This window comes from Cydia pomonella, chromosome 21, assembly GCF_033807575.1.
Source record: "Cydia pomonella isolate Wapato2018A chromosome 21, ilCydPomo1, whole genome shotgun sequence".
In the NCBI taxonomy this organism is placed as follows: domain Eukaryota; kingdom Metazoa; phylum Arthropoda; class Insecta; order Lepidoptera; family Tortricidae; genus Cydia; species Cydia pomonella.
In genome coordinates this window covers 5,975,620-5,990,737 of record NC_084723.1, presented here as the reverse complement: position 1 = coordinate 5,990,737, position 15,118 = coordinate 5,975,620, and the positions used below count along the sequence as shown (strand labels likewise).

The 15,118-nt window shown below is 35.9% G+C and overlaps 1 protein-coding gene across 4 annotated transcripts in view; it reads right to left on the bottom strand.

Annotated features, from left to right (window-relative positions):
- LOC133529508 (C-terminal-binding protein) overlaps positions 1-15,118 on the bottom strand; it is a 106,677-nt gene that overhangs the window by 13,243 nt on the left and 78,316 nt on the right. For 3 of the 4 annotated variants that reach the window (XM_061867230.1, XM_061867231.1, XM_061867232.1), the window contains exons 4-5: positions 4,536-4,594; positions 1,365-1,491 (exon numbers count right to left, since the gene is read on the bottom strand). In XM_061867230.1, coding sequence (XP_061723214.1) covers positions 1,365-1,447 — 83 coding nt within the window. In that variant the 5' untranslated portion in view covers positions 1,448-1,491; positions 4,536-4,594. The remainder of the gene's footprint in view (positions 1-1,364; positions 1,492-4,535; positions 4,595-15,118) is intronic. The other variant, XM_061867233.1, reaches the window with a different exon arrangement.

Here is a 15,118-nt window from a genome sequence, read left to right as displayed (position 1 = left end):
GCCAGTGAAAAGTTAGATTGTTTTGTTGAAGTTATCCTTCTATTCGTAGTTGAGGCCGCGCGAGTCAGACATTGCGTCATAAATTGCATTATAATACTGTTTATATGTGAGTTGGGGTATATATTAATACATGAATTAAGTTTTAATGTCGATGACCGCGCCGCGAAATCAAGGTCTTTTTGATACGTGTTATCGGACCAGGTGAGGTGTACGTGATTACGCTCAAATAAAGACAGACTGCAAGATATGCATCAAATGAACCGAGTAAATTAAAAGTATCTGTAATTATTAATTATGCCTATTTTGTTTTCTCAATTTTCTTTTGTGCTATTTTTATTTTGTTCCTGTAATAATTTGTGTTCTTTATGATGATTTAAACTTTATATTGTGTGTTTTTGCAGCTGCCAAATAAATGATTTATCTATCTATCTAATTTTATTATAAAATCATATAGTTTGGTTTATAATAAATGTTAAATTTACAGCGCAAAAGGCAATTGGAGCCTATCGAGAAAAGTCAACCGTCAACCTAAGTCTAGTTCAATAAAGAATTGAAATTGCCTTATTTTTATTTCAATCCGATCTTTAAGTTAGGGTCGTACCCAAATCTACAACGGACTATTGACACTACAGTTCAGAGAACGGAGCCAAATTGAGTGGCAAATTAAATCGGCCGGCAAACCAAGTTGTCTGACGAGCCGAGAGAACTTGCCTAATCACGGCCTCCCCAAAACACCCCCGAATAATTAAAGCAAGCCAGTGCGATTAAACTAATAATTTAAACTTTCGTCATAGCGGAGAATTATTATTATTACCGAGAGAAAGTTCCGGGAAACGAGAAAGTAATTCCGAGCGGGGGACGCAGAGTTTTCCAGAGTTGGAGGAAACTTTCGCCGGGGCAGACGAAAACAGATTTGGTTGCAAACAAAGAGGGGGGCGGGGGGCGGGGCAACCCCTTCGGGCAAGTTTTGATGGAAACCAAATAGGATTAGCGCGGAAAAGAATAAGTTGAGTGAACCCAATAAGATGGACGGAGCTTTGTGGGAGTTGGCACGTTTGTTCGACTTCGGGAGCTGGCGCGGCGTACAGAAACACGACCCATTGTGTAAATAGCCACGACCCATAGCCTACTAGGCTACATCTTGAGTTTAGACTTTGAAAGGTAAAAGATAGGACATTCCAACATATACTACTCGTACACAACGTATGTAAGTTATTGACTTTTAAACGGATTTCTTACATTCATTGACTCAGTAAAACTTTTCTGACAATACCGTATTATAATTATTCCTATTTCGAGACTCAACTCAGCGGTTTAAGGTAAAGGATAACTACGAAAGCCACATTAAAACATATTGGACTGACCTCGACTGCAGGGGTCCGTTGGCAATGGGCCCCCGCATGCTATCCATACGCGCTCTCTTTGGCAGCATCTTCCGTTTGTCCATTTAAAGCGGCAGAGCCGCTTTGACCACACTCCGCAGCGCGTCACCTGTAACACAACACACAAGTATGTTAGTTTTCGTTCAAATCGCCCGTTGACTAGTAACAGTAAAATGCTCGTACATAATATCGTCTCATTTTAAATCGACACTTGATACGAAAGAATATGTACAGTCATTTAAACATAGACTAATAATTCGCTTCTGGGTCGCTTCATTTCAATTTAACAAATTTAGTCAAATAGTTTGGTATAAAACTATAATGGTTCCTTAATTGCCATGTTGGCTAAGAAACCCTAAAATACAGGATAATTTGTGGTCCTAGAAATTCCGAACTAAATAATTGTCTTCAATCTTGTTTAATGTGCTCTAGGTTTTATTTCCCTAATATCTAAAGGGCTATTCGACCTAGATCTTCATAAAATCTTATTCAATGAATGCTTTGCTACGTGCCAAGAATCTTGGCCAAAGATGATACAAGCTTTCATTATTTCCAAGCTTATTTCAATGCCAGTGATAAAATTTTGGTTTCCGCTTTTGTACAATAAACGCAGGGTTACCCGCTGGTCTAATATTGGGATTTACCCCAACTTTATGGCAACTTCATAGCCAGTTTTGGCTAAACGTCCCCAAATATAAGTTATGGCAATTAGGATTATTATAGCATATATAACAAAATAAATTTGCACCAATCTTATTACTAAGACTAGTAGGTCTCTGACTCTCTCAGATATCATGACTCTTGTTGTATTTTCTATGTTTAATTATTGACCAGATTTATCAAATACGATAACGAAGCTGTACGATATTTGATCGTAAACTAGGATTGCATCTGCTATTTAGAAATAATATACGTGATCAAAATTTTATAGAAATAATTATTATTATGTATTAGTGTTAGTGACACATTTTTAGTCAAGACCCAAGTTACTTAACCTATAAAATTTATATTGATTTGGTTACCACATTAACCCTGACTCTTGCTTGAATTGTTGCCAGGAGCGATAACACAAGATTTATGCAAACTTTCTGTTTGCAAATGGTTTGAGAGCAAATTATAGTATTTCAACTACACAATCGACAGTTGAGAACAGAAAATCATCTAAAAGTAATAATAATTTTGGCATATTAGTCCAACATTAAATTTCCGAAAGAGCAATAATGTGAAGACACGAGCGATATATGTGAGAACCGGGTGCGTGTGTATATGGTTACGTCACTCGATAACAACGGTCGAGCTTCGACAGGCGTAGCTTCACTCGAGCAGGAGAGATTTCCCATTTCGAAGTGTGCCACTATGCCAATATAGTATAGGCAAGTCTCGAAGTTTACAAGAAATGTGGTTGCATTTATGGACCCTTCTGATGTATCTTATTGTTTCATTTTATAGTATAGTAATAGTATGTTTTGAGATATTGTCACATTAAGTTTCAGAAAGCAGTGAAACAATGTAAGGACAAGAGAGGACATGTGAGAAAAAGCGGGTATGGATACGTCACCCGCCACTGGATAAACAATGAATTTAAACTTCGAGTCACTGATACGGAGGATATTTCCCACCCAATATTCAGTGTGCCACTATGCAACGATAGACAAGACTGTCTTCAACAAATACGTTTGCATTTATTATTATAATATAGTTCATAGTACAATTTTATGAGAATAGTATAAGCCTGGATAAGTTATCACTTATCATAATCCCCAACGTCAAATATTTTTTTAATTGTAGCATTGTTGTTTTAATGATAGCATATTTTGTTTATTTTTAATCTAACTTGTGAGTCGTTCATTGCATGAATTACATATATATGCGTGCAATATCAAAGAGTAAACATTTGACTTGAACAAAACGAAGTCCGGTGAATCGTCAACTTATAATGACTATAAACAAAATTTTCGTACTTTGTTTACATTCATTCTGACACATAGTTTGCAAATAGTGACGTTACGCAGATAAAGGTACCTTATGACTGTTGGCGCTTACGGTATTTCTTAACAACGCTCCAATAATAACGTGGGGCTACGCAACGCAAGCGCCGACCGCCAATAGGAACCTTTACCCGTCGACCATCACGTATGTTTGATATGTTAATACGTATATGCACAATAATATTTATAATTATGCAACCATTTGCGCACTACGCTACAACTACAACAGTACTAAGATGAACTGCAGTAATGAGACGATGACGATGTGTCGTTATACAGAAGTTACGGTTATTCAATGAGGAGTAAACAATAAACGTTATGATATCGTTAATGAGTAACGAGGGGTTCAGCTCGCGAGTTGATGTCGTCTGTCAGTTTGTATGACTTCAGGTAAAGGAAATAATACCTGGCGTCGTTGATCAATAAATATACAGTTGTGACACTGACATCGTCGCTGATAGACGGATTTTGAATGTTGCAGGCAAGTTACACAGCGCGAGTTGCAAGTTAGGGGTTTTACACACATAGTAAGCTACTGTGTAATAAACCCCGAACTAGCTTATCATATCTTATGAATTAAATCAGATTGCTAGTTTGCCGACAATGTGGTTCTACTGAATATAGAAATCCTTCTTGACGTTTAACAATGTCAGTGTATCAGTAGTCATGTTATAATATAAGTACTCAAATGTAAGGAAGCTGAGACACATATATAGTAGACGTACACTATCCTTTCAACACTGAAAAACCAAAATGATTGGGCTCAGGCGAGCATACCAATTTCACAGACAAACTAATCAGCGATAAAAGATATTGTACTAGTCAAACAATTTTTTTGTTTATTTTTTATTTTTTGAATAATCAAACAACTTAGTCTATAATTTAATACAAGACCCATCGTAGGCAAAACCTTGAGGAGGTTTGTGAGCCGATGGAGAGTTCAGAGAAAAAAAATTAATTACATACATACATTACTTTAATTAAATTAACACATACATACATAAAATTTGTTATAAATTGATGATAGCTACATTAACTTTGTCGTTATAGGCATTTACGATGTGTTCACATCTAAATAATGAACATCAAATATAGCAGCATGACCTTTAGTCAAGAACGGAATTAATAAAATGTAATGTAGGAACCATTAAGGATGGCTACTCACTATAAAGTCATTAGGGGCGTTGGCAAGCCGCTCTGTCGATCTTACGGCGCATAGTTTACCTAGGGCAAAAAGAAGGCTTGTTGAGTGTTATTCTTATGATACAATACCAATATATAAGTACTAAACAAAATAGCTGAAGTTCTTAAGCAATCAAGTAAGGTTGAAAGCTAAACGTTGGAAGATTATGTACTCGAACTTGGCGGGGTGTTCTAAAATATATTTACATCTTATACACGTTGAAATGATTCAGATACATCGGTATAATAGTCAATTCTAGTACAGGTTTCGTAAGTAGTGAAATTATTGTAAAAACTAGTGACCGAAAGTAGCTCAGAATTTCGTCAAACTATTATTATTTGTCACAAGGCTTAGGCATCTTAAATGTTCTAATGATGCCAGGGCTAAATTATATCTCAAAAACACACGGCTCAAATCAAATACGTAATAGTATTACGAGTATATAAGAATTCCATTGCGAACAGATAAAAAAATGTATGTATGCATAATTTGGCGTGCATCTTTTTCAGCTATTAGTTCACCTAAATACCGGCTGTGTAACGCTTGAAATAGCGAAAACAAGTACCCAAATAGGTCAATAAAGGTCGGCGGGTTAAAAGTGGGCCGGATCCTCAAGGGCGCGACCTCCGCCGAGACGCAGCTTGCACCTAAGGACACCCAGGCTTCTATCCTGGGTTCTTGGATTAGTAAATAGGTCAGTACAAAGTCGCGTAGACATACAGCAACGGTTATTTTTAATTTTTGTTTTAATGCTGCATTTCATTTCACCACCTGAGGCTCACCGGGTTCAATCATACCAACAGCGTTTCTTCAATCAACCCTAGCTAGTCAAGCTCTCGCTCCAAAATATGAAAATTATTTCGTTCATTGCATTTTTATGTCATAGGTGTATTCTGCTGATTATTCGATTTGATTTTGATATTAATACGAGCTCGCGAAAAAAAATGTGTGACTGTCGTATAAAATATATTTGATGTACATCGCCATTATTTATTATTATTCCCTTTTCACCTGTAGCTAAGGGTAAAACTTGCTGTATGTTGAGGTTCGCTAATGGTAGCAAGGTGATTTCCGTTTTTAAAAACAGGTAAATATGATAAGAACTTTTCATTCATTTTTATACTAAAACGAGCAGCACCACGAAAATTAATGTCTCGCAGAATACGATGTAGCCCACGAAATGAAAAAAAAACACGTTTTCTCTAAATGTCTACTAGATCTAGAACGCTAGAACAATGAATAAAACTCTTAATTGTAAGAAATTCAGCTCTTAACGATACTATGTAGAGTTCCATATGACTGGCACTGACCTTTTTATTTGATACGTATTCGCAAAGCCGCCCAATATTACACAACGCCTAGATCACAATCACAACAATATCGATCATGGACCGCCCAGTTCCAAGATCTGCATTGTGTAGTGCTAGTTCTAGTGCTGTTACGTCGTTTGCCATTGACCTTGCCTCGCGTTCAAGGTGGAATAAATCAAAGTAAATACCGATGGAAGTCTTTTATATTTAGATCGTTACAATTTTTATTGAACGCACGTGTGATTTCGTTGGCGTTTCGATCGTGGGAAAATAATATTTATTTGAGATGCAAATTTTAGGCGATCACCTTGGATTTTTAGAAAATATGTGACATTTGATTTAGAATTTGAGATGGTTCCAATTGCTGGGTGTTTGAATAAGACACTTCCTCTATGAATCGACGGTAAGAAGTTTTTCTTGTTTTCATCAGCTGACGTTAGTAGATGTTATAATTATGAAGCCGTATTCGACTGATGCCAACTATGTCGACAAGCTAAGAAATCTGCCACTAGCAAGACAGGATACGAATTCAATCCTGCCCTAACAAAAATAGTTATTCTATAAATAATTTCTCCAAACAAACTTCTCCGAAACTATGTGATACACATACTTAAATCAATTCTATGTATATTTATTGAATAAATTTAACTGTGCCGCCTACGGGTAAATAAAAGCTATAATCAAGAATAATTTCAGATTCAAAGCCCTTAGAATAACTTCACTTAAAACAAGAATCCCAAAAGTAATTGGAACCATCTTTATTAATTAAGTCTCAGTAGTACGCGCTCCGTCCTCGAGACAATTGCTACGCGGACACGAAAAGTCGTATAAGCGTGAGATATATAACGATTATACTACGTTTGGGCTTCACGAGATACAACAGACTTTAAAGTCGAACTGGAGCGAACTGTTGCTAAGCCGTTATTAGTAATTAGTTTAACTCCAAAGACTTAATTAAGAGCAATTTGATACGTATTCTAGTTGATTGATTAGATATGTTAAGCTGTTTGATAAGCTGCGATTAGTTGTGATATATATTTTGTTAAGTACGTAGGTACGAATAAGCTCACGTTTTGAGCGTATGTCCTTTTGCCTGACATTCGTCTAACGAAACTTACACAGATAAAAAAGATATCTTAATTCAAAACGCAAAACTCTCTTGCGCACGGTTGCTTAAATAAAATAATAAATTGCTTAGTCCAATAAATAAGTCTTGAGTTAAAAACAACATAATTTTTTAAAGGAGAATAAAAATTATTTAGTTTTCTCTTTACACATTTTTAAAGCGAATGGTAGTGATTTAAGTTAAGATATTAATTATTCGCCGCAAGAAAAAAAAGTCTTAGAAAGAGATATAGCACGCTCTTAAAAAACGGTTTTATCTTGAGTAACTCTACCTCAAACCAAAAATATTACCAAATTCCAAAGAAGAAGCACCAAAATTTTCCTTTGAGACTTTTAAGTTTTTAGGCAAGAGCGATTAATTCTTGGTTTGATGTTTTCAATATACAGTCAAGAGCTAAAGTTATTTTAAAAAAGAAGCACTAAAACTTTGGTTTGAGACTTCAAGTTTTTATACAAGAGCCATTAATTCTTGGTTTGATGTTGTCAATATACAGTCAAGAGCCAAAGCTATTTAAAAGAAAAAGCACCAAAACTTTGGTTTGAGAGTTTTACATAAAATAGTATCAATAAATTTGATGAAGGGGACAAAAGCGCTGTTGGCCTAGCGGTAAGAGCGTATGACTTGCAATCCGGAGGTCGCGGGTTCAAACCCCTGCTCGTACCGATGAGTTTTTCGGAACTTCTGTACGAACATTTGATATTCACCAGTCGCTTTTCGGTGAAGAAGAAAAACATCGTGAGGTAACCGGGCTAATCCCAATAAGGCCTCTAGTTTAACTAGTGCCTACGCCAATTCTCGGGATTAGTTTCCAAGCGGACCCCAGGCTCTCATGAACCGTGGCAAAATGCCGGGACAACGCGAGGAAGAAGAAGAAGATGAAGAGGATTATTGAAAACTACAAAGATTTCAACGAATGACGAAAACCATGCTGGTTTAAGAAAATTCATTCTTTATTCAAGACATACTAAACTTGGCGCTAAGAGATTTCAGCTCTATATACTATATACATATTAAAAATAAATTTATTTTTCCTCTATTTTCCAGCAGCTTAAGAAGTTAATCCTGAGTTAGCATTTCGACAATATACATCTTAAAAGTAATTTATACGGTATAGAATGTTAAAATATATTGAAAAATTATAATCAGTCGTTAGAATACTTTCTTAGCTGTGACTATAAATTTGTTGTCAGTTGAAATGTCAGTTATGATTAGTGAAAATGGCAGCGGTGATTTTCAAGATACCCGACCCAGAATGCCACACCTTTCGGTATTAGATAATAGCAAAGAGAATTGATTGTAATAGGGAGATAAAATCTCATTACATTTAATGTCCCCATAGCAAAGAGAATTGATCGTAATAGAGAAGTAAACTTTAAGAAAAAAAACGTGCCCCTTAGTTTGATATCCAAAACAGATGGCGCTGTACTGCGCCATATGTTTTGCGGTCACTGAATTATCAAACGTCAACCTTTGACAATCAGAGAGCTGTACAGCGCCATCTCGTTTACCTGTCAATTTCGAAGCTCGAAATTGTCTTAGATTTTACACATCTAACTCAATCAATGTATCTTTGATAATACGAGTAGATAGCTCACGATGGCAAAATACCAGCAATGATTGGTGGTAATGACGGGCTAACGAACCGCCGTTTTCAAGATATACAACCCAGAATCACTCTACACTGTGGTTTGTTAGAATTATAGTTTGCTCGTGCCAGCGTGATAGTTGTGATTGGTGAAAATGGGATAACACATGAGTACATATGTACCTAATATTAGCTAGAGCATGAAAATGCGTAATGCATATTCTTGCTGTGCGTATGTCACTCAACTGCATTCAGACACAATCAGTGTGAAATAGATACTTATTAACGATAACGGCCAAAATTAGCAAAATGTATATCGTGTACCGCACCTTTGTTACCATAAAAATAACCACGTGTACTGATATATCGGCCACTTCGGTCGTTATTCAGTTATGTGAAGAGGCCATTTTTGCATATGTTCACTTTCGTGAAATACCTGAGTACCACACCCCTAATATGCCGAACAATATCAATAGTGAGATTAGCGAGCGATAAAATTAAGACTATAGTTGTGGCTATTTAGAAAAGTGAACTCGAGTTAAAATAAAGGTTGTTATTAGTAGTCCCTATCCTGGTAGTACCATTAATTAAACTAATGATTTTTGCTTGTAGCATAGAACGAAAGGAAAGTATAATATGTTGATTAATGGGACTGTGCATTTCTACTTTACGAGTTAAAAACAAAAATGAATGGTTATCTATATTTAGTAAGCATTTTAAAGAAAGACCCGATCGAGTTTCGCAAACGTAGGTTTCACTAATGGTTGAAATGGGCCTATTATTGATACAAGATATAATATAAACTTTATACAAACAATACCATTAAGCAGGTGGTAATGCGCTGCGTGCGCCACTAGCCCGTAATCATAAATAAGACAACGCCATGCATAGGTATGCTGGTTATCACGACATTAGACTTGTATATACAAGATAAAAGTAGGCACTGTCCACGTGTTATCATAACAAATGTTGCTAATCACGAAAAGAGGCCTTTCTTCAGTATCAGAAGTAGAACACTCCGTTCGATTCCCAACTTGCAAGCAAATAAAACAGTCATAGTTTTGCAATGGGTATATTGGGATACCGGGTAACGAGGCGGCAGACCGACTCGCTAAAGAGGCGTCTACGGACGGACTTGTTACTAGGTGGTTACCATGCCATAGCGATCTTTTGTATGCAGTGAAACAGTTTGAAATGTGGAAAAAATATTTTACAGTACATGTGGGGCTACTTTATAGCACTAGTGCGAGAAGTAGCATCATCAGGCAGTCATATCACGGATGATACATACAATTACTTGTATGTATCATCATGTAATTCGTATTCAGTGTGTTAAGCAGGTGCTATGGGTAAACAAAGGCAGTTATCATAACATATGTTGCTATAACAAAAAGAGATCTTTCTTCAGTAGACAGTAGACACTACGTAGGTTATTAGAAAGAAAAATGTTGTATTAAACTTACTTAACATATCATAACTAAAAGTATCATCCGTATTCAGTGTAATAATGAAAGCAGGTGGCAACGCTATGACCCGAGCATGGGTATGCTACATGTTTATCACAACAAAATACCTTTTCTCAAAAACGGATGGCAAAGTCGACTTCGCCAGTTAAAAAAGCGGCCAAGTGCGAGTCGGACTCGCGCATGAAGGGTTCCGTACCATTTGAGACGTATTAAAAAAATCTACTTGCTAGATCTTGTTCAACATTTTACCACTTTGGACACACATTTTACCACTTTGGAAGTGTCTCTCGCGCTAACTATTCAGTTTAGAAAAAAATGATATTAGGAACCTAAATATCATTTTTGAAGACCTATCCATAGATACCCCACACGTATAACATAGGGTTTGATGAAAAAAGATTTTTTGAGTTTCAGTTCTAAGTATGGGGAACCCCCAAAATTTATTGTTTTTTTTTCTATTTTTGTGTGAACATCTTAATGCGGTTCATAGAATACATCCACTTACTAAGTTTGAACAGTATAGCTTTTATAGTTTCGGAAAAAAGTGGCTGTGACAGAATCGGACAGACCAGAGACATGTCAGTCGCTTGGCTTGACAGACAGATGAAGTGTGCGAAAGGGAAGCCATGACGTATATGAACAAGCCATAAGTGCGAAAGAGGCAGACTACATATGAGAAAACGTAACCAATTTTGAGTTCGAAGGCGGCCGAGGCGGCCAAAATCATATTGCCGTATTTTTTAACGTGAAAAATATAAGAGAATCAAAAAGAAAAATATATATTAAGTAAATTAGGAACGATGGTGTCATGTTGTGTGCCGGGTTGTAGTGTTTCAGTGCCAAAAAAACCCAGGAAAATACTCATTTCACAGGTAATTATGATATTCCTAGCGAACTTTTCGTAACGATATTTTATCAAATTAACAGCATAAAAAGAGTAAAAAACCAATTTATACAGTTCATTATAAGTTTTTCTCATATTAGTCAATAATTTAGAATATTTTGTGTAAAAACCTAAACTGTTACTTTACGCTAGGGCTTGACAAAATGTTCATATGACTATCGATAACTCGTCGGTATATTATTAGTAGGCATGGAATTAGTTGTTCACAAGACATTATTAAGATATTAACCGTTATAAGACTTAAAATAATAATGATTGTTATAATACCTTTTAAATAAATTAAAAAAAAAAAAAAAAAAAAAAAATACCTTCGATCGATAACTTGTCGGTTTATTAGTAGGTATGGAATTAGTTGTTCACAAGATATCAAAAGAGATATTACCTTTATAACCGACTTAAAATAATAACGATTGTTATAATACCTTTTTTGAAGGTGCACATGTTTAGCGATAAATTTAAACTTCACTTTTCAACACAGTACTTACATTTTAACCACTTTTCCACGGCTTTGCCGCCAACACAAGGAAACACAAGACAGCGTATACTTGTACACAGCGTATACACACCCAACCCAACTTGTCAGCAGGAAAAGGCGCGAAATTCAAATTTTCTTTGGTAAGTCAACTCTTTGCGAACACATTTTCAAACAAGTTCAACTTTATCATTTTCAACTTTTTCAAACACATTTGAAAAAGTAGTCGATAAAGCAGTTAAACATCGATAGATTATTAATATGTTGTAACATGACATCACTATTTTTGTTGGCACATAGACAATTTACGCACACACTTGCATTTCATTTTTGGCCACACTTTCGAAGTTTGACAGTCGTTCTATACTATCCTATTTCTATGGGACAGACAGACGGAGACGGACATGACGAATCTATAAGGGTTCCGTTTTTTGCCATTTGGCTACGGAACCCTAAAAATAGGTCGCCAACTGCGTAGTTTATAATCAGTTAAAAATTAAAAAGTTAAAAACATTGTAGTCTCGATTTCTCGACTGCAATATTGCATACAAATTCCATTATATGTCGATTTTTAAACTTTTCTAAAGTTGAAATGGCCATATCAAAAGAAGGCATAGATCCATTGAACAGCCATACATATAATGTTGGTACCGTACCGCGACTATTTTGTGTATTTTCGGCAGAAAAATACACTTCTATTTTTTAATAAATAAAAAATAAAAAGGCGGCAAAGCCAGAACTTATGAAACGTTTTTACTGTTTTCTGTGAAAATATGAACGTAAAAACAATAAGAACGTTTACTTCTGTAAAATATTTCTGTTATATTTATATTTCTTGCACCATTTTTGAGAAAGGCACTATATATGACTCGGCTGGAAGGCTACTTGCTGGCTTCGGATTCATCAATTAAATATGGACTCCCAAGGTCGTCCGTTTAAAACGAATCCTCAGCCAATAAGTAGCTACTTCCGAGCCTCGACAATAATGTACTATTCTTCAGTAGACACCATCCATGTAGGTTGTAGGCAAAAAGAAGAAGAAAAAATGTTTATAGGTGAAACTTTTAAAAAGCAGCTTAACACATTCACTGCCAAGCACACGTATGTGTTCATTTTGTACTAGAGACGGGGCACCTGGCACCGAAAGTGGTAACGGGTCATTCTATTTTTTAATACTGCGGGTTTTTTGTCCCCGGAAGCAAGTGTTTTTATTTTAATTTGTATATTAATATAAAGCACATTTTAATGCCGCACTAACGATACCTTGTAACCAAGGTAAAAAAATATTTTATCTGTTTTTAATATATATTTTTAATAAGTATATTTAATAAGCTATAAATTCTAAAAATAAAAAAGGCAAGGAACAAATTTTGAGGCCTATTCTGTGCTTATCAAGTTTTAGTTGCTAGTGTAAGTTAAAACGCACTAATTTCAAGATTCTTTGAAATTGCAAAAACCTGCAGTAAAAAGTAGAATGACCCTTAACTAATTCATGTTCGAACATCATTACTAGAATATATAATCCGTATTCAGTGTAATAAGTAAAGCAGGTGGGCTCGCTACGGCGCGAGCATACCCATTATCATAACACATGTTGCTTATCACGGCATTGACTTGTAAATCAGTCGGCAGCCGAGCGTCGACGGGGCGGGACGCGTCGTCGGCCGCGGAACAGTATACGAAACTATTGGTACATTCTGAGAGATATTCAGACGCGTTAAATATTATGACTGATTTGATTTCGGTAGCAGGGATGGAGCCGAATCTAAGGTAGAAACGTTAAATATAATATCTATTTTAGTTAGCAGTTACAGTATGTCTGCGAGTGCGCAAGTCACACAACGTTAATTTTAGAATAAAGTTCTATGTTTGTTAGTACATAGTCTTCTGTTTAACGTTCTAAATCGAATAGGCATGATCGATTGGCATATGTATTTATCGAGAGTCGTTGCTATACAAGGAGTAAAATAATTTTTATTTCGTTTATTAAGAGTTGCTTCGACAAAAAACCATAACCTAAGGCCGAGAACGATTTGGGCGTGGCAGTGTTTATTTAAACATTACGGTGACTCCTCTCTTTATATTACTAAAAAAAAAAATATATTAGTATTCTAATTTTGCTGTGCCAAAATAGTTCCTAGTTTCATTTTTAATATAATATTTGTGAAACCAAGAAACACATTAAAAAACTCAATAGTAAACCAACAACCATAAAAGCACACATACATACAACTAACAACAATCATTAAAACAAACTTTACTTGTATCAAATCGTATACTTTACTTAAAACAGAGTTTAGGTAGCTAGTTAAGATTACGACAACAGCTAGTGTTTTAATGACAGCGTGGCGCGCGTAAACACGCTCTGACGACTGTCATTTGGCGACCATGTTACCGTGACAAGTGTTACCATTACCAGCGGTGTCGTGAGAATATCATACTAGTCTTCACGAAGGTGCCGTAGGTACAGAGAGCGGAGTTGTTGAAGTAGTAGCGCATGTTTAGATCACAATACGGCTGCTTTACTTTATTAGCAGTCTTGAGGTCTTTCTCTAGTGACTTCATCGATTCGAATTTTGAATTTCTGACTATCACTTGATTGAAAAAAATCACGATAAAAGCATCTTAAAAATTTGTCTGAGTGTGGAAGTGTTATTTAAACGTCAAATTCTATGAAATTATGGCGTTTAAATAACACTTCCACACGCTATGCTATCAAACACTATGCAGAGTTAGCTAAGACCGACTCTAAGAGCTCTCGTATTTGTATATAGACGGTGCTTTTTAGGGTTCCGTAGTCAACTAGGAACCCTTATAGTTTCGCCATGTCCGTCTGTCTGTCTGTCTGTCTGTCAGAGGCTTTGCTCCGTGGTCGTTAGTGCTAGAAAGCTGAAATTTGGCATGGATATATAAATCAATAAAGCCGACAAAGTCGTACAATAAAATCTAAAAATTTTTTTTTTAGGGTTCCTCCCCTACACGTAAAGTGGGGGTGAAATTTTTTTTTCGCTTCAACCCTAGAGTGTGGGGTATCGTTGGAAAGGTCTTTTAAAACTAATAGGGGTTTTTCAAGAAACATTTTTTGATAAAGTGAATATATTCGGAGATAATCGCTCCGAAAGAAAAAAAATGTGCCCCCCCCCCCCTCTAACTTTTGAACCATAGGTCCAAAAAATATGAAAAAAATCGTGGAAGTAGAGCTTAAGAAAGACATTAAATGAAAACTATAGCGGACATGATCAGTTTAGCTGTTTTTGAGTCATCGCAAAAAGTTTTCCCTTCATAGTAAAAAGACTTACTTTAATTACTCGAGTTTATTAAATAAGCAAAAACACATAGGAGATACGATGAGGTCGATCTGGGTCTTCACCACACTGACCTTACAGTCTCATTTTCTTAAATTTCTGAAGTTTATTCGTATTGCCCAAAACACCGCCAGCTTCACAAGCTGTTGTGACACGATCACGAATCTAAATTGTAAAAATGTCGTTCTATTTACACATCCCAATTTCGTCCATAGCGTTAAAACAATCGGTATGATTGAATTGGAATCAGAATCGATTTGAATGGATGGACGCGCGATCTATTTCTACTACCTATCCACTGTATGTAACATGTTGTCTCGCTTGCGAGTTTGTACCATAGTGCATTTTGTTCTGCAAGGCAATAAAGTTGCTGTCGACAAGTGTTTATAGTCTGAGA